Raw genomic sequence first — 20339 nt, 5'->3', positions numbered from 1 at the left:
CTTGTGCCTCTCTTTTCAGAACTTGCCCCCTTCGGTCCTGCCTCAAACTGAACCAGGCTCTTCTCTCCGGCTTCATTTGTGTTCTGCGTCTTCTTTAGCCCATCACGCCTACCGGGACACAGGCCGCCACCAACAGCTCTCCGAGGGTTGATCAGCCCTGTGGCCTCTGCTTTCACCAATGGTCTTCCAGGGGAAGGTCCTTCCCATCGCAGGGATGAGGCCTCTGGATATTCAGTTGATGTTTCTGTCGCACTGGGTTCCACAGGAAGGGGTTGTTAACCTCAAGTCCGACCCTTCTCCTTTACAGCCGGGCTTCAGCAGCCCATGATCGAGTTTTCCTTCCTGTTCCGACCTGCTTAATCTGTTTTTGATCCCTCCCTGATATAGATACCATAATTCCTTCCCACAGACAGCAACATAATCTTCATTCCCTGAGTCTGCAGCGCGTGTAGTGGACAATCGCGGTACTGCAGGGGATCAGCAGCTCCCCGAACGTGCAAACATTCTGAATCAGGAAGTGCCGCCAGTTAACATGGCTTCGAAAGGACCGGCGGAGAGTTGGACTGAGGAGGCAATTTGTTCCATCTGCCTGGATTTCTTCACCGATCCGGCTGTACTGCAGTGTGGACACAAATTCTGTCGCTCTTGTATCACACGGTGTTGGGAAAGGGAGGAGAGAAACTCCTGCCCGGAATGTAGAGAGGTGTTTGCTGACCGCACCCTCAGGGTGAATCGGGCCTTAGCAAATCTGGCTGAAAAAGCTCGAAATCTAAACCTGGATCCGAAAGGGAAGGAAAGTAAACTTCACTGCGAGGAACATGAGGAAGAACTAAAGCTGTTTTGTGAAACGGACAAGACACTGATCTGTCTGGTCTGTAGAGAAGCGCAGGAACACAGAGAGCACCGCATCATGCCGATTAAAGAAGTTGTTAAAATCTACAAGGTAAAACTAACGTTAGTTTAATACTCAACCCATTTCTCTTGTCCTACATACAAACATGAGCCTCTATAACGAACACATCATTCTCTGCAAATTCCGCCAACTACAACGGGATTCTACCATCTATCCGTCCCACACTCCATCCAACACCACACAACGCTCCGCTCTCTGTAGAGATCGCTCCCCGTACTGTATCACCTTAATCCACTCACTCCTCCCCACTGATCTCCCTTCTGGCACTGACACCTGAAAATGGGACAAGTGTTACATCTGATTCCTCCACCTCCTCCCTCGTCACCATTCAGGGCTCCAAACAGCCCCAAATCCCCCCGTTTCCTCCATGGTCAATTATCCTCTAGCCTTAGATACCTTCTTCTCCAGCTCTTTACCTCTTCCACCTGTCCCCTCTCAGCTTCTCACTTCATCACCCTCCCCCACGTCCCCCCTCACGTTGTCTCACCCGTCACCTGTCAGCTGGTTCTCATCCCAAACCTTTTTATTCTGGCTTCTGTCCCATTCCTTCCCAGTCCTGATGAAGGTTCTCATCTCGAAACACCGACTGTTTATTTCCCCTGTATAGATGCTGCCTGACTCAGTGAGTTCCTCCGGCATTTTGTGTGATAATCGGGTTTGATCACCTGTTTCTTTTGATGCATCTTTGTTTCTATTTCCTTCACTCTCTGACTTCCAGGATCAGCTAAAATCTTCCTTAGACTCTCTCACAAAAAAGAAATCAGACTTTCAGAAAAAGGAGCAGCAACAGAAAGAGAAGATTTCCGGAGTTCAGGTGAGGCTTCCTGAGCGGGATTTCTGATATTACAGTATAGTTTTGCTCCCTTTAATACAGAATAGCCGAGTATCACAGCTCGTGACCTGGGTTCGATCCTGACCTCTGGTGCTGTCTGTGTGGAGTTTGCATGCTCTCCCTGTGACCAGACACATCTCAAGGACATGCTAGATGAATAGTTAATTACAATTAGCCCAGCGAAAATTGGGGAGGGTATATATGAATCAAGTGGGAGTTAATCGGTCAATGAGGGAGAATAAATTTCAGGAAAACGTGAGGGAATGGGGTTGACGGGAATGTCTTATATGGACCTGAATGGACAGAATGGTCACTTTAATGTCATAAGGAAATACAACACAGCAATGCAGTAAACTAATCTTTACCTTTCATTCGACAGAAACAGTCACACAGCGTTCAGTCCCACATCACATCGCAGATTGCTGAACTGCGCCAGATTATCACTGAGAAAGAGCAGAGCTTACTCAGGGATCTCAGAAAGGAAGAGGAAAGGATTCTAAATGCAATGGAGAGAAATCTTCTGAAGATTCAAGAGAATATCAGGTTTATTCAGGAGGAAATCTCAAAGTTAAAGGAACAGATGGATCAAAAAGACGGCGTGATATTTCTCAAGGTGAGGGATTACATTTCAATTTATTTCTGTCAAATTGAACTAAATGAACAGTGGTATATTTGAAATGAACACAGCACAGCGGCCAATTCTAACAAATCAATTAACGCTGCTGGTGTCCTCATACAGAGTGTTCTCCTTGCATGACGAACCTCCAATCACTTCGCTAATGACATTCTAAATATCGGAGATTGATATTAGATCCTTTATCAGCAACATACAATACCTAGGCGATGACATTTCAGCATAATTAATCGTGAATTAAACCGCAATGAATCGGTCAACAAAACATATGGCATCTGCCAGCCCCAGGATCAAAACAGCCCTGAACAAAGTACGAATACATAACTTATTCCCTTCACTTTTACCACGTCCCCACTCACGTGACTGGTTATCGTAATAAACACGTAACACAGAATACAATGCAGACAGAAAACAGACGTGTTGCTCCTACACACAGCATTTACAAATGGCAGTAAACTGTTTCTCACCAGACAATTGATGCAACTATTCAGGGTTGTTGTTTCCCCAAAACTGGACTTGCACAACTTCTGTACATCCCAGGACAGAATGCAATCTTTTCTGAAATGATTTACTCTGATCATAACACAGAGCTGCTTATTGTGCCCTTAATTATCACATTAAATATCCTCTAAAACTCCCATTAACACCCAGTTCCTGTCACTGGCTGTGAGTGTGTCTGGTGCGGTGGGTGTGAGGGTCTCTCTGTCAATCAGTGAGAACAAAGAATGTGACCCACACTTCGGACTTATCCTCCATATCCGGTTTCCATCAGATTACAGAAACCTTCACTGTCTCTACCTTTTCAGATAAGTTTTACATGGGATTGTGTCCCATTCTCCGTCACAAGCAGGCCATTCTGTCCATCTCCTCCCATCGATTTCCCTTCTGCACAATCCTCCTGCTACCTACTCACCACAACCAGCAACAGTGCCCTGAACTCCCTGGTCACTCACGTGTTTATCCAGCCTCCCCATTACATTCAATCTCTGCTGATCCATTTCAACCACTCCTGTGGCATTGAGTTCCACATCCACTTCACTAAATTTCTTGTGGGTTTTATTAAAAACCACCTGGCATTTTATTTTTGACTGAAGGTCTCCCCATAAATAGAAACATAGAAACAAAGAAAACCTACAGCACAATACAGTCTCTTTGGCCCACAATGCTGTGCCGAACATCTACTGACTTTAGAAATTACCTCGAGTTAGCCATAGCTCTCTATTTTTCCAAGCTCCATGTACCTGTGTAGGAGTCTTGTGAAAGACCCTATCGTATCCGCCTCCACCTTCGTTGCCGGCAGCCCATTCCACCCATTCCAAAACACTTAACCGACATCTCCTCTGTACTACTTCCAAGCACCTGTGTCCTCTCGTGTTCGCTATAATGAGGTACTTTTTCCACCTTCGCGCAATCAAATCCATCACTAATCTTCAATTGTTCCATTTTATCATTCGGACGCCTTATCCAGATGGTAATGTACAGCCTGTCCTGTCTTTCCTGTAAGTTTCATCCGCTCAGTAATGGTCTAACTTTCAGAAACTTTCCCTGTAATTTTCCCTGAGGTTCTGTATTGCTGGTGTGTGTTTGTGACTGTGGGAGTGGGAATTTTCAACACCTTTTAATGATTTGATGAAATTCAGGATGTGGACAGTAAGTCCAAGTTTAATCAGATTTATGTTTGATTTATTTCAGGAGGAAGCTCATCGGAACAGGAGGTAGGACATACTCTTTACTGAAACCCTGTATGGATTTGTAAAATACTTCAAAATTCCAGTTTATCACCAGCAGTTTAATATTTACAGAATCAGTGATGATGTCCAGGACTTGTCAGTGACAGATGAGGCCCTACCGGTTGAAAGATTCAATCACCTCTATTTGTTGAACACACTTGATGCCATTAACCGAGGTAAAACTTACAAAGATTCATTTTTCCTTGTTTATGAGACACAATTAGGTTATAATCTGAAGTAAAGATTGTCCGTAATACTGGACTGAAGGGGAACTGAAGCTTATTCCACATCAACCCCACCGACCCATCACTGTCATATGGTCAGCTGGAGATGTCAGACCCCTGAACACACCAGCACAGCGTCACAATACAACCAATACACGGGACTGGCAGATGAACCACGGTGTCCTGATCCCAGGCACACTGCACTAACACGCCAATACATGAATTTGAATCCTACCACAGGAGCTGGGAATTTAATACTGACCTGATGATATTGTAGGGAATAAAAGCAGGTATCAGTGTGGTGACCGGGATTGTCAGGAAGATACACAAGTCCTTCGTGCGCTGTGAGTGCAGACTGTGACTGGCACAGGTCTTCCCCCTTCTGGATCGGCAACTTTCACTGTTGTTAGAGGGAGAAGAGAGAGCAGTAGTGATAGGGGACGCAATCGTTCGGGGAACAGACAAGAGAATCTATGAACGTGAACGGGACACTTGAATGGTATGTTGTCTCCTAGATGCCAGGGTCAGGGACGTCTCGGATTACTTGGTGGCACTGGACAAGATAGGACAAGTCAGCAGGGCTTCGTTAAGGGAATATCCTGCCTGACAAACCTGTTGGGATTCTTTGAGGAGATTACAAGCAGGATAGATAAAGGGGATGCAGTGGATGTTGTATATTTGGAATCTCGGAAGGCCTTTGACAAGGTGCCACACATGAAGGTGGTAACCAGGTTAAGAGGCCATTGCATTACAGAAAAATTACAGGCATGGTTAGAACATTGGCTGATTGGTAGGGAACAGCGAATGAGAGTAAAGGGATCCTTTTCTGGTTGGCTGCCGTGACTCGGATTCCACAGGGGTCAGTGTTAGGACACCTTGATTTTGTGCTGTATATCAAGATTTAGCTGACAGAATAGACCATAAGATATAGGAGCAGAAGTAGGTCATTCGGCCCATTGAGTCTGCTCCAACATTCAGTCATGGGCAAATCCAATTCTTCCAGTCATTCCCGAGAATGTCCTAATCAAGAACCTATCTATCTCTGCCTTAAATATGACTTGGCCTTAACAGCCAGTTGCGTCAACAAATTCCACAGATTTTCCGCGCACTGACTAACATAATGTCCTCTTTTGGAAGAGAACAGCGAGGCTTTGAGAAGAAGTGCGGTGGCGGCCATTTTCAAATTGCTTCCCAGATCGGAGTTCTGAGAGGCGGGACTGCGCAGGCGCGTGAAGGAGGCCTGGGAAGGAGGGAAGATATAAAAAGAACGCAGCCTTAAGCAGCGGGCAGCTTCGTTTGCGGGCAGCGGAGTGAGCCGGGAGCAGAGTGTAGGGCTTGGGCTCAGAGGGCTTAGGCGGAAGGGGGCACAGTAGGCTTATCTTTTAGTTCTCCTTGTTATTTTCAGTTATTCGGGAAGTATGAGTGTGAGGGCAGCTTGTTCTCGGTGTCGGATGTGGGAGATCCTGGAGTCTCCGAGCCTCCCGGACGTCCAAATCTGCGCCAGGTGTGTCGAACTGCAGCTCCTGAGGGACCGAGTTAGGGAACTGGAGCTGCAGCTCGATGACCTTCGCCTGGTCAGGGAGAGTGAGGAGGTGATAGAGAGGAGTTACAGGCAGGTGGTCACTCCGGGGCCACGGGAGGCAGATAGGTGGGTCACGGTCAGGAAGGGGAAGGGGCAGGTACTAGAGAGTACCCCAGTGGCTGTACCCCTTGACAATAAGTACTCATGTTTGAGTACTGTTGGGGGGGGGGGGGACAGCCTACCTGGAGGAAGTGACAATGGCCGGGCCTCAGGCACAGAGGACGGCCCTGTAGCTCAGAAGGGTAGAGAGAGAAGAAAGAGGACCATAGTAATAGGGGACTCGATAGTCAGGGGTTCAGACAGGCGGTTCTGTGGAGGTGATCGGGAGTCCCGGATGGTAGTTTGCCTCCCTGGTGCCAGGGTCCGGGACGTTTCTGATCGCGTCCAAGATATCCTGAAGTGGGAGGGTGAGGAGCCAGAGGTCGTGGTACATGTAGGTACCAATGACATAGGTACGAAAGGGGAAGAGGTCCTGAAACGAGAGTATAGGGAGTTAGGAAGGCAGTTAAGAAGAAGGACCGCAAAGGTAGTAATCTCGGGATTACTGCCTGTGCCACGCGACAGTGAGAGTAGGAATGGAATTAGGTGGAGGATGAATGCGTGGCTGAGGGATTGGAGCATGGGGCAGGGATTCAAGTTTCTGGATCATTGGGACCTCTTCTGGGGCAGGCGTGACCTGTTCAAGAAGGACGGGTTACACTTGAATCCTGGGGGAAACAATATCCTAGCGGGGAGGTTTGCTAGGGCTACAGGGCAGACTTTAAACTAGTAAGATGGGGGGGGGGGGGCGGAAATCAATTTGAGGAAACTATGGGAGAGGAGGTTAGTTCACCAGTAGAGCAAGTAAGTAGACAGTGTGTGAGGGAGGAAAGGGAGATGATGGAGAAGGGATGCGCTCAGCCCGAAGTTGTAGGGGAGAAGAAAGAAAAGGATAATAAATTTGAATGCATTGCTAGTGATAAAAAGAGAGGAGGAGGAGGTGGAGAGTATCTTAAATGTATCTATTTTAATGCTAGGAGCATTGTAAGAAAGGTGGATGAGCTTAAAGCGTGGATTGATACCTGGAATTATGATGTTGTAGCTATTAGTGAAACATGGTTGCAGGAAGGGCGTGATTGGCAACTAAATATTCCTGGATTTAGTTGCTTTAGGTGTGATAGAGTAGGAGGGGCCAGAGGAGGAGGCTGTCCGAGAAAATCTTATGGCGGTGCTTTGGAAGGATAGATTAGAGAGCTCCTCTAGGGAGGCTATTTGGGTGGAATTGAGGAAAGGGAAAGGTGGAGTAACACTGATAGGAGTGTATTATAGGCCACCTAATTGGGAGCGTGAGTTGGAAGAGCAAATGTGTAAGGAGATAGCAGATATTTGTAGTAAACACAAGGTGGTGATTGTGGGAGATTTTAATTTTCCACACATAGATTGGGAAGCTCATTCTGTAAAAGGGCTGGATGGTTTAGAGTTTGTGAAATGTGTGCAGGATAGTTTTTTGCAACAATACATAGAAGTACCGACTAGAGATGGGGCAGTGTTGGATCTCCTGTTAGGGAATGCGATAGGTCAGCTGACAGATGTATGTGTTGGGGAGCACTTCGGGTCTAGTGATCACAATAGCATTAGCTTCAATATAATTATGGAGAAGGACAGGACTGGACCTGGAGTTGAGATTTTTGATTGGAGAAAGGCTAACTTTGAGGAGATGCGCAGGGATATAGAGAGAGTGGATTGTGTCAAGTTGTTTAATGGGAAGGATGTAATAGAGAAATGGAGGTCATTTAAGGGTAAAATTATGAGGGTACAGAATCTTTATGTTCCTGTTCGGTTGAAAGGAAAGGTTAAAGTTTTGAAAGCGCCATGGTTTTCAAGGGATATTAGAAACTTGGTTCGCAAAAAGAGGGATGTCTACAATAGATATATAGGCAGCATGGAGTAAAGGAATTGCTCGCGGAATATAAAGAATGTAAAAGGAAACTTAAGAGATTAGAAAAGCTAAAAGAAGTTACTAGTTTGGTATGGCAAATAAGGTGGAAGTCAATCCGAAAGGCTTCTACAGTTATATTAAAAGCAAGAGGATAGTGAGGGATAAAATTGGTCCCTTAGAGAATCAGGGTGTTCAGCTATGTGTGGAGCCGAGGGAGATGGGAGAGATTTTGAACGATTTCTTCTCTTCGGTATTCACTGAGGAGAAGGATATTGAATGGTGTAAGGTGTGGGAAACAAGTAAGGAAGTTATGGAACCTATGACAATTAAAGAGGTGGAAGTACTGGCGCTTTTAAGAAATTTAAAAGTGGATAAATCTCCGGGTCCTGACAGGATTTTCCCCAGGACCTTGAGGGACGTTTGTGTAGAGATAGCAGGAGCTCTGACGGAGATCTTTCAGATGTCATTAGAAACGGGGATTGTGCCGGAGGATTGGCGTATTGCTCATGTGGTTCCATTGTTTAAAAAGGGTTCTAGAAGTAAGCCTGGCAATTATAGACCTGTCAGTTTGACATCAATGGTGGATAAATTAATGGAAAGTATTCTTAGAGATAGTATTTATAATTATCTGGATAGACAGGATCTGATTAGGAGTAGCCAGCATGGATTTGTTCGTGGAAGGTCATGTTTGACAAATCTTATTGAATTTTTTGAAGTAGTTACGAGGAATGTTGACGAGGGTAAGGCAGTGCATGTAGTCTATATGGACTTCAGCAAGGCCTTTGACAAAGATCCACATGGAAGGTTAGTTTAGAAGGTTCGGTCGTTAGGTATTAATGCTGGAGTAATAAAATGGATTCAACAGTGGCCAGATGGGAGATGCCAGAGAGTAGTGGTGGATAATTGTTTATCGGGATGGAGGCCGGTGACTAGCGGGGTGCCACAGGGATCTGTTTTGGGCCCAATGTTGTTTGTAATATACATAAATGATCTGGGTGATGGGGTGATAAATTGGATTAGTAAGTATGCTGATGATACTAAGGTAGGAGGTGTTGTGGATAATGAGGTGGGTTTTCAAAGCTTGCAGGGAGATTTATGCCGGTTAGAAGAATGGGCTGAACGTTGGCAGATGCAGTTTAATGCTGAGCAGTGTGAGGTTCTACATTTTGGCAGGAATAATCCAAATAGAACATACAGGGTAAGTGGTACGGCATTGAGGAATGCAGTGGAACAAAGAGATCTAGGAATAACAGTGCATAGTTCCCTGAAGGTGGAGTCTCATGTAGATAGGGTGGTGAAGAAGGCTTTTGGAACGCTGGCCTTTATAAATCAGAGCATTGAGTACAGAAGTTGGGATGTAATGTTAAAATTCTACAAGGCATTGGTAAGGCCAAATTTGGAATATTGTGTACAGTTCTGGTCACCGAATTATAGGAAAGATATCAATAAATTAGTGAGAGTGCAGAGACAATTTACTAGGATGTTACCTGGGTTTCAGCACTTAAGTTACAGAGAAAGGTTGAACAAGTTAGGTCTCTATTCATTGGAGCGTAGAACGTTGAGGGGGAATTTGATCGAGGTATTTAAAATGTTGAGAGGGATAGATAGAGTTGACGTGAATAGGCTGTTTCCATTGAGAGTAGGGGAGATTCAAACGAGAGGACATGATTTGAGAGTTAGGGGGCAAAAGTTCAAGGGAAACACGATGGGGATATTTCTTTACTCAGAGAGTGATAGCTGTGTGGAATGAGCTTCCTGTAGAAGTAGTAGAGGCCAGTTCAGTTGTGTCAGTTAAGGTAAAATTGGATAGGTATCTGGACAGGAAAGGAGTGGAGGGTTATGGGCTGAGTGCGGGTAGGTGGGACTAGGTGAGATTAAGAGCTCGGCACGGACTAGGAGGGCCGGAATGGCCTGTTTCCGTGCTGTGATTGTTATATATATGTTTATATGTTATAATTTCTCCACATCTCAGTTCTAAAAGGACGTCCTTCTATCCTGAATTCATACCCTCTTGTCCTAGAGTAGATGGCATTTTTCCAAGATACAAAGATTGGTGGAGGGGCCAGTAGTGTTGAGGAAACAGTTAGGCTGGGCAAGGACTTGGATGAGGAAAATGTGAAGGAAAGGAAAGTGATATACAATGTTGGAAAATGCATGGCCAAAATGCTCTTTGGTCGTAGAAATAATGTGCAGATTTTTTTTTTCAAATGCTGAGAAAACCCAAAAAGCTAAGTGGAAAATGGACTTAGCAGTCATTCTGCAGAACACACTAAAGCTTAACGTGCAAGTAGAGTCAGTGGTGAGGAAGGCAAATCCAACGTTTGCATTCAATTCAAGAGCAGGGATGTGATGCTGAGGCTTTATAAGGCACTGGCGAGGCCTCACCTTGAGTATCGTGAACTTGTGCTCCTCATCTAAGAAAAGATTTGCTGGCATTGCAGAAGGTTCATTTCATAAGGATGATTCCAGGAATGAAAGGGTTATCATACGAGGAACACTTGATAGCTGAGTCTGTACTCGCTGGAATTTAGAAAGATGAGGGGGAATCTCATTGAAACCTTTTGAATGTTGAAAGTCCCAGACAGAGTAGATGTGGAAAGGATGTTTCCCATGGTGATGGAGTTTAGGACAAGAGGGCACAGACTCAAGATAGAGGGGGTTCTATTTAAAACAGATGCGGAGAAATTTGTGCTAGCAGCTGGTGAATTTGTGGAACTTGTTGTGTGTATTTAAGGCAGAGCTTGATAGGTTCTAGATTGGACACAGCATCAAAGGTTATGGGGAGAAGGCCAGGGAGTGGGGCTGAGGAAGGAAAAAAAGGATCAGCCATGATTAAATGGCGGAGCAGACTCAACAGGCAAATGGCCTAATTCTGCTAATACATCCAGACCACTACATTGAAGCATTGTGAGAATGAGCTCGGACACACCAACAAGCATTGACATGGGTCAAGATTTCATCTCGGGAGAAGCACACACAGCATAACCGGCCTGGCAAAGCTCCCTCACACACATAGTCAGGAAGGATTGGCAGATTGTAGTCAGAGCCTCAGCAATGTGCGTTGTTATTTCCCTCAGTAACCTGGAAACCAATCACTTCAGAGACAGTCATTTATTCATTTAAACAACTCAATCACGTGTGACACATTGTCAACACACACCAGACATGTGATGACACACTGTAACATACAAATTCTTCAATGAGTACACTCTCTTTTAATGTGTATACACACCATACAGATATGTACCACAATCAACACACACACACACACACACACACACACACACACACACACACACACACACACACACACACACACACACACACACACACACACACACACACACACACACACACACACACAGATATACTATCAGAGTGTGACACAGGGCCACAGAAGTAGGCACAAATTCCCATTTAGGATTGAAATCTGCCGTCCTTTCCCAGTCTGTCTGTTATGTGGCACTGAGCTGCCCTCTGACGTGACGTCACATCAACACTTCACAGACAGACTCCGTGGTGAGATTCCTCAGGAGGATGATCTGGGAGGGTTTGATGGATGTTGAACTCACGGCCCACTTCATCAATCTGCAAGACTAAGATGTCTTCTTGAGCATGGCCCATTTGTGTGTGTTTGCACCCCCACCCCCATCCCTCTAACCATTTCCCATCTGTGTATCTGCCAACATTTATTTTAAAATATTTTAAAATAGTTAGTGTGTTTGGCGAAGTAAGTGGGTGAGTAGACCTATCTTTCTTTGTTTCATTCCTGTAATTAGGTAGCATGTCTGCAGGGTCAGTGCTTTGTTCAGGGTGTCAGATGTGGGAATTCTGGGAGACCTCCAGCCTCCCTGATAGTCACATCTGCACCAGGTGAACCGAGATTCAGCTCCTCGGAGACCGTGTTAGGGATCTGGACCTACTGCTTATTAGAGAAAATGAAGAGGAGATAGACAGGAGCTACAGGGAGGTAGTCATCCCTAGGCTACAGAGGTCAGAAATCTAGGTGACTGTCAGGAGAGGGAAGGGAAATGCCCGGATAGTGAAGAGCACCCCTGTGGTTGCCCCCCTCAGCAACAAGTATATCGTTTCGGATGCTGTTGAGGGGGATGACCTGACAGGGGACGACCACGGTGACCGGGTCTCTGGCGCTGTTGTGCAGGAGGGAAGGAGGGAGAAGAGGAATGCAGTAGTCATAGGGGATTCCATAGTCAGGGAAACAGACAGGAGATTCTGTGAGCCTGGTAGAGATACCCACATGGTGTGCTGCCTCCCAGGTGCCAGGGTACGGGATGTCTCGGATCGGGTCCAGAATATTCTGAAGGGAGAGGGCGAGCAGCCAGCTGTCTTGGTACATGTTGGTACCAATGACAAGGAGAGGAAAAGGGAGGAGGTCCTGAAGAGAGATTTTCGGGAGTTAGGAAGGAAGCTGTGAAGCAGGACCTCCAGGGTAGTAATCTCAGGATTGCTGCCTGTGCCACGTGCTAGCGAGGGCAAGAATAGTAGGATCAGGCAGATGAATGCGTGGCTGAGAGACTGGTGCAGGGGGCAGGGGTTCAGATTCTTGGATCATTGGGATCTCTTCAAGGGGAAGTATTACCTGTTCAAATAGGACGGGTTACAGCTGAACCCGAAGGAGATCAATATCATAGCGGGAATGTTTAATAGAGTTGTTAAGGAGGGATTAAACTAATTTGGCAGGGGGATGGGAAACCGGAATGATAGAGTGTGGGGGGTGGGGGGGGAACAGAAATAAATCTAAGATAGTGAGCAGTCAAGATGTCAGGAAGGACAGGCAGGTGATGGAGCAAATTTGTAGCCAATGGGATGAGTTGCAGTGCAATCAAAACAAAAAGTAACAAATACTGGACTTAAGGTGTTATACTTAAATACACGCAGCATAAGGAATAAGGTGGATGATCTTGTCTTACAGCTACAGGTATAATTTTGTGGCCATCACTGAGACGTGGCTAAAGGATGCATGTCTCTGAGAGCTGAACGTCCAAGGATACACGGTGTATCGGAATGATAGGCAGGTAGGCAGAGGGGGTGGCGTGGCTTTATTGGTAAGAAATGATATTAAGTCATTAGAAAGAGGTGATATAGGATCGGAAGGTGCAGAATCTTTCTGGGTTGAGCTAAGAAATCGCAGGGGTAAAAGGACCCTGATGGCAGTTATCTACAGGCCTCCTAACAGCTGCAGTGAGGTGGACTACAAATTACAACAGGAAATAGAAAAGGCTTGCCAGGTGGGCAGTGTTATGATAATTGTGGGGATTTTAACATGCCAGTGGATTGGGAAAATCAGGTTGACACTGGTTCTCAAGACAGAGAATTTGTAGAATGTCTACGAGATGGCTTTTCAGAACAGCTTCTTGTTGAGCCCACTAGGGGATCAGAGGTACTGGATTGGATATTGTGTAATGAACCAGAGGTGATTAGAGAGATTGAGGTGAAGGAACCGTTAGGAGGCAGTGATTGTAACATGATTGAGTTCACTGTGAAATTTGAGAAAGAGAAGCCGAAATCCGATGTGTCGGTATTTCAGTGGAGTAAAGGAAATTACAGTGGCACGAGAGAGGAACTGGCCAAATTTGACTGGAAAGGGACACTAGCGAGAGGACGGCAGAGCTGCAGTGGCTGGAGTTTATGCGAAAAGTGAGGAAGGTGCAAGACAGATATATTCCAAAAACGAAGAAATTTTCGAATGGAAAAAGGATGCGACCGTGGCTGACAAGAGAGGAGAAAGCCAAAGTAAAAGCAACGGAGAGGGCATTTAAGGAAACAAAAATTACTGGGAAGACAGAGGATTGGGAAGTTTTTAAAAGCTTACAAAAGGAAACTAAGATGGCCATTAAGAGGGAAAAGATGAACTATGAAAGGAAGCTAGCAAATAATATCAAATAAGATACTAAAAGCTTTTTCAAGTATATAAAGAGTAAAAAATCAGGTGAGAGTGGATATAGGACTGATAGAAAACGATGCTGGAGAAATTGTAATCGGAGATAAGGAGATGGCTGAGGAACTGAACGAGTATTTGCATCAGTCCTCACTGAGGAAGATATCAGCAGTATACCGGACACTCAAGTGTGTCAGGGAAGAGAAGTGTGCGCAGTCACAATTACGGCAGAGAAAGTACTCAGGAAGCTGAATAGTCTGAGGGTAGATAAATCTCCAGGACCAGATGGAATGCACGCTTGAGTTTTGAAGGAAGTAGCTGTGGAGATCGCGGAGGCATTAGCAATGATCTTTCAAAAGTCAATAGACTCTGGCAATGGTTCCGGAGGATTGGAAGATTGAAAATGCCACTCTGCTATTTAAGAAAGGGGCAAGGAAGCAAAAAGTAAATTATAGACCTGTTAGCTTGAGAAATGGTTGGGAAGTTGTTGGAGTCAATTGTCAAGGATGAGGCTACCGAGTACCTGGAGCCATATGACAAGATAGGCCGAGCTCAGCATGGTTTCATTGAAGGAAAATCCTGCCTGACAAACCCATTTACATTTTTTGAGGAGATTACAAGTAGGCTAGACAAGGGAGATGCAGTGGATGTTGTGTATTTGGATTTTCAAAAGGCCTTTGACAAGATGGCGCACATGAGGCCGCTAAACAAGATAAGAGCCCATGGAATTACGGGAAATTTATATATGTCGATAGAGCGTTGGCGGATTGGCAGGAAACAGAGTGGAAATAAAGGATCCCATTCTGGTTGGCTGCCGGTTACCAGTGGTGTTCCACAGGGGTCCGTGTTGGGGCCACTTCTTTTTACGTTGTATATCAACGTTTTGGATTATGGAATAGATGGCTTTGTGGCTAAGTTTGCTGATGATACAAAGATAAGTGGAGGGGACGGTAGTGCTGAGGAAACAGAGAGTCTGCAGAGAGACTTGGATAGATTAGGAGAATAGTCAAAGAAGTGGCAAATGAAATACAATGTTGAAATGTGTATCGCCATGCACGTTGTTAGAAGAAATAAACGGGCAGACTATTATTTAAATGGAGAGAGAATTCAAAGTTCTGAGATGCAATGGGACTTGGGAGTGCTCGTGCAGGATACCCTTAAGGTTAACCTCCAGGTTGAGTCGGTGGTGAAGAAGGCGAATGCAATGTTGGCATTCCTTTCTAGAGGAATAGAGTATAGGAGCAGGGATGTGATGTTGAGGCTTTATAAGGCAATGGTAACACCTCACTTGGAAAACTGTGTGCAGTTTTGGGCTCCTTATTTAAGAAAGGATGTTCTAATATTGGAGAGGGTTCAGAGAAGATTCATTAGAATGATTCCCGGAATGAGAGGGTTAACATATGAGGAACATTTGGCCGCTCTTGGACTGTACTCCGTGGAGTTTAGAAGGATGAGGGGGGACCTCACAGAAACATTTTGAATGTTAAAATGCATGGACAGAGTGGATATGGCAAAGTTGTTTCCCATGGTGGGGGAGTCTAGTACGAGAGAGCATGACTTAAAGATTGAAGGGCGCCCATTCAGAACGGAAATGCGAAGAATTTTTTTTTAAGCCAGAGGGTGGTGAATCTGCGAATTTCTTGTGGCAGTGGAAGCCAAGTCATTGGGTGCATTTAAGACAGAGATTGACAGGTATGTAAGTAGCCAGGGCATCAAAGGTCATGGTGGGAAGGTGGGGGAGTGGGACTAAATGGGAGAATGGATCAGCTCATGATAAAATGGCGGAGCAGATTCGAAGGGTCAAATGGCCCTCTTCTGCTGCTTTGTCTTATGGTCTTATTTGAATGCACCAGTATACGGAATAAGGATCTTGTAGCACAGGTAGAGTTTGGCAGGTACAAACTCAGGCAGGTACGACGTTGGTCGAAGGAATAAAGGCATAGACAATTCTGTAAACAGGGCGAAATTCAAAAACCAGCGGTGCAAAGGGACATGGGTGTCCTTGTGCAGGATTACCTGAAGGTTAACTTGCAGTTTGTGCCAGTGGTAAGATTGGCAAACTCACTGTTTGCTTTCATTTCGAGAGGATTAGAGTACAAGAGCAAGGATGTAATTCTGAGGTTTTATAAGGCATTGGTCAGATCACACTTGGAGTATTGTGAGCAGTTTGGGGTCCCTTCTATCAGAAAACATGTACTGGCATTGGAGGGGTTCCGGAAGATTCACAAGAATGATTCCGGGAATGAAAGAGTTAATATATGAGGAGTGTTTGCTGGTTCTGGGTCTGTACTCACGTGAGTTTAGAAGTATGGCTGATTTATTATCCCACTCAACCCTATTCTCCCACCGCCCCCCCCCCCCCATAATTTTTGTGACTCTGGCTAATCAAGAAGTTTACTTATTAACTTCTGCTTTAAAAATCAAACAGGAGAAAATCTGCAGATGCTGGTAATCCAAACTACACAGGTCCTGATGAAGGGTCTCGCCAGATCTCTCTGACACCTGTCGGGAGAGAGTTGGTGTTGGGAGGATGTGGGTGGGTCGAGAACGGTAAGCACAGCCTCCGACTGTCCATTTAGGACAGAGATGAGGAGGAATTCCTTTATCCACAGGAGAGTGAATCAGCCACAGGCAGCTGTGGAGACCAAATAATTGAGTATATTTAAAGCAGAGTAACACACACAAATTGTTGGGGGAACAGCAGGCCGGGAAGTTTCTATGGAAAAGAGTGAACAGTCGACGGTTCAGACTGAAACCCTTCATCAAGACCTGTGTTGCTTAAGGGTTCCTGCAAATTCATCCCCTGTCCTAATGAGGGGCTGCGGGGGATGGGGTTGTGGGAAAGGGGACAAAGTCATCCTCATCTGCCATCTTGCCCCGTCTAGCTTCTCATTACGTCTACACACACAGTTCACCCACAGGCTTTCCACCCCTCCCCCTCCTGATTCAATCTGCCATTCATCTGTCCCCTACTGGTTCCCATTATCTCCTCCTTTACTGTCTCAAACCATCACACTCCCCCACTTTACACTCACAAATGAATGTGAACATTGTATGACGGGCCTGTTCCTCTGCTGTACTGCTCTATGTTCTCTGTTCCCAGTTTCGAAGAATGAGAGGAGATCTCATGGAAACACAAAATTCTTTCAGGCGTCAACAGGCAGGAGTGAGGGAGGATGTTTCCCCTGTCTGAGGAGTCAAGGGCCAGGGGTCTCTCTGCTCTCCGTCCAGCGGAAAACCTCAATTTTTCCCTCGGCCCCGGGGACGCACTGCCGTAGTCTCCCCCCAATCCCCGAGGCCCCGCTGCCCGATTCTCCCGCCGATCCACGGGGCTGCACTGCCCGAGTCTCCCCCCGATCCCCGGGGCCGCGCTGCCCGAGTCTACACCCGATCCCCGGGGACTCTCTAATTCTCTGCTTCTCCCCCCAGTCTCTGTCACCCTGGATGTGGAAACGGCGCATCCGTTTCTCGAGGTGTCTGAGGATCGGAAGAGTGTGAGACGGACCGGGACCCGGAGGAATCTCCCTGAAACCGGGAAGAGTTTCACAAACCGGGCTTGTGTGCTGGGATCGGAGGGATTCACATCGGGGAGACATTACTGGGAGGTGGAGGTGACGGGGAATCGGGACTGGTGGCTGGGAGTCGCCGCAGAGTCTGTGAAGAGGAGTGGATTGTTCAGACTGAGTCCGGAGACCGGATTCTGGGTCATCGGGCGGGTTGGTGACGTGTTACATCGGGATTATGACGTGTCCCGTGTTCTCACCTTCCCCGAGTCCCGTCTCCCTGCCGGCCCCATTCCCGGGAGGGTGGGAGTTTATCTCAGTTACGAGTCCGGGACAGTTTCATTTCACAACGCGGAGACCAAGTCCCATCTCCACACCTTCACTGGGAATAAATTCACGGGGAAACTTTATCCTTTCTTCATGACCTGGGTTGTAAACCAGTGGCTAAGAATCTGCTCCGGTTCCGCTCCGGGTCTGTAAACGGGTCGGGTCCCGGGACCGGCGTCAGGAGTAAACTCCCTGTAAATATAAATGTTCGGAGAGTGCAGCTAAATACGTGGCTAAAGGGATGGTGCAGGAGGGAGGGCTTCATGTTTCTGGACAATTGGGCTTTGTTCCCGGGAAGGTGGGGCCTGTTCCGACGGGATGGTTTACCCCTGAACTGGAGAAGGACTGACATCCTTGCGGGTAGATTTGTTAGTGCTGCTCGGGGGGTGGGGGGGGGGGTGGGGGGGGAAGGGGGTTAAACTAGATTTGCAGTGGGAGGGGAACCAGAGTGTTAGAGCAGATAGTGAGGTGGAGGAGTATAAAGGTCATGCGAGGACTGCATGTATAGACAGAAATCAAAGGTTTGTACATTAGGTTGTAAATTAATTTTCAGAGCTTTAGAAATTGTAGAAAATAAAGATTTCCAAAAAGATTTTGATGAAGAACATGACCAGAACATATGTGAAAAAGTGGCTACTTCAGTTTTACACCTATCGCAATAATTGTCTATGTTAGGAAATATTTTGGATAGTCTCTCCTTTGTTAAATAGTAACAGTGAACAATTTCAAATTGAACTAAACAGTGATTTGACCATCTTCATTAACAAAGGTCATATTAAGTTCTCTCTCCCAAACTTGTTTAATCTTTAGTGATTAAGGGGATCTGTTTTTTTGCAGATTTATTTATGTATTTTGTGATGGTCGATTGATGACTTTTGAAGAGTTAATTAGCAAATATTCTCTCTCTCTCATACACACTTTCTGCAATATCTTCAGGTTAAACATTTTTTACAAAAATAATTATCTAAGTTTCCATATATGCAAGAATCTGATTTGCTGGCTACTATTTTGAATATGAATCCTTTAGTAAGAGGTTCCATTGGTAGAATTTATAATTTATTTTTAATACATTAATACAAAAAGATAACCTCCCACCTAAAGTTTGTGCATGATAGAAATATTCGTTGTTTCAGACGTGGTAGAGGGTGAGGGATGAAAGGGGGAGGAGTGGCATTACTAGTCAGGAAAAATATCACAGCTATGTCTACAGAGGTCATATGAGTGCTGAGGAACGGGAAAGGTGTGACCACACTAATAGGGGTGTATTATAGACCTCCCAATAATCAGAGAGAATTGGAGAAGCAAATCTGTACAAAGGTAGTAGACCGATGTTAGAAACAGGAAGTTGTAATAGTAGGGGATTTTATCTTTCCTCATATTGACTGGGACTCCCAAACTGTAAAAGGGTTAGATAGCCTGGAGTGTGTGAAATGTTTTCAGGGAAGTTTTCTAAATCAATATACAGAGGTACCGACGAGAGAGGATGCAATACCTGATCTCCTATTAGGAAACCAGACAGGTCAGGTGACAGAAGTATGTGTGGGCGAACATTTTGTGTCCAGTGACCATAATGTCATCAGTTTCAAGTTAGTTATCGATATGGATGGGTCTGGTCCTCGAGCTGAGGTTCTAAATTGCAGAAGGGCCAATTTTGAGGAAATGAAAAAGGATCTAGGAAGAGTGGATTGGGATAAGTTTTTTTTTTCCTGACAAGGATGTGTTCAGTAAGTGGAAGGCCTCCAAATGTGAAATTTTCAGGGTGCAGAGTCTGCACGTTCCTGCCAGGATTAAAGGCAAAGTTAACAGGCATAGGGAACCTTGGTTTTCAGGGCATATTGGCAATCTGGTTAAGAAAAAGGGAGAAGTGTATAGCAGGTAGAGGCAACAAAGAACAAATGAGTTACTTGAAGAGTACAGAAAACGTAAGAAAATACTAAAGAAGGAAATCAGGAAGGAAAAAAAGAAGACATGAGGTGGCTTTGGCAGATAATGTGAAGGAAAACCTGAAGGGTTTCTACAAGTATATTAAGAGTAAAAGAATAGTAAGGGACAAAATTGGTCCCCTAGAAGATCAGAGTGGTCGTCAATGTGTGGAGCCTCACGAGATGGGGGAGATCTTAAACAGTTTTTTTGCATCGGTATTTACTCAGGAAACTGGCATAGTGTATATGGAAGGAAGGGAAACAAGCAGTAGTGTCATGGAACATTTGCAGATTAAAGAGGAGGAGGTGCTTACTGCCTTACAGCGAATGAAGGTAGATAAATCCCCCGGGCCTGACTTGATATTTCCTCGGACCTTGAGAGAGACTAGAGTAGAAATTGCAGGAGCCCTTACAGAAATATTTAAAATGTCTTCAGCCACGGGTGCAGTGCTGGAGGATTGGACGGTAGCTCTTGTTGTTCCATTGTTTAAAAAAGGCTCCAATAGTAAACCAGGTAATTACAGGCCAGTGAGCCTGACATCAGTAGTATGTAAATTATTGGAAGATGTTCTGAGAGATCGGATTTACAAGTATTTGGACAGCCGAGGGCTGATTAAGGATAGTCAGTATGGCTTTGTGCATGGTAGATCGTGTTTAACGAATCTTGAAGAGTTTTTTCGAGGAGGTTACCAACAAAGTAGGTGAAAGAAAGGCTGTGGATGTTGTCTACATGAACTTTAGTAAGGCCTTTGACAAGGTCCCACATGGGAGGTTAGTTCAGAAAGTTCAGACATGAGGAATCCATGGAGAGGTTGGAGAGATTGAAAGAGTGCAGAGATTTACTAGGATGTTGCC

General features: G+C 45.5%; 1 protein-coding gene across 1 annotated transcript; it reads left to right on the top strand.

Moving 5' to 3' along the window:
• The first annotated feature begins 532 nt into the window (after positions 1-532).
• On the top strand, positions 533-17804 carry LOC140716730 (zinc-binding protein A33-like). Its single transcript, XM_073029540.1, has 6 exons — positions 533-943; positions 1632-1727; positions 2125-2358; positions 4072-4094; positions 4182-4285; positions 17162-17804. Exons 1-6 carry the CDS (start codon positions 533-535, stop codon positions 17713-17715), a joined length of 1422 nt encoding a protein of 473 aa, XP_072885641.1. The 3' UTR covers positions 17716-17804.
• Positions 17805-20339: the final 2535 nt, after the last annotated feature.

The sequence above is a fragment of the Hemitrygon akajei genome, chromosome 26 (assembly GCF_048418815.1).
Source record: "Hemitrygon akajei chromosome 26, sHemAka1.3, whole genome shotgun sequence".
NCBI classification, from domain to species: Eukaryota; Metazoa; Chordata; class Chondrichthyes; order Myliobatiformes; family Dasyatidae; genus Hemitrygon; species Hemitrygon akajei.
This window is presented reverse-complemented; position numbering and strand designations above follow the sequence as displayed.

Coding starts and splice junctions, on each gene's coding strand:
- LOC140716730 (XM_073029540.1), top strand. CDS start 533: ATGGCTTCGAAAGGACCGGCGGAGAGTTGGACTGAGGAGGCAATTTGT. Junction 944..1,631: donor AAGTTGTTAAAATCTACAAG/GTAAAACTAACG, acceptor TCTGACTTCCAG/GATCAGCTAAAATCTTCCTT. Junction 4,095..4,181: donor GAAGCTCATCGGAACAGGAG/GTAGGACATACT, acceptor TAATATTTACAG/AATCAGTGATGATGTCCAGG.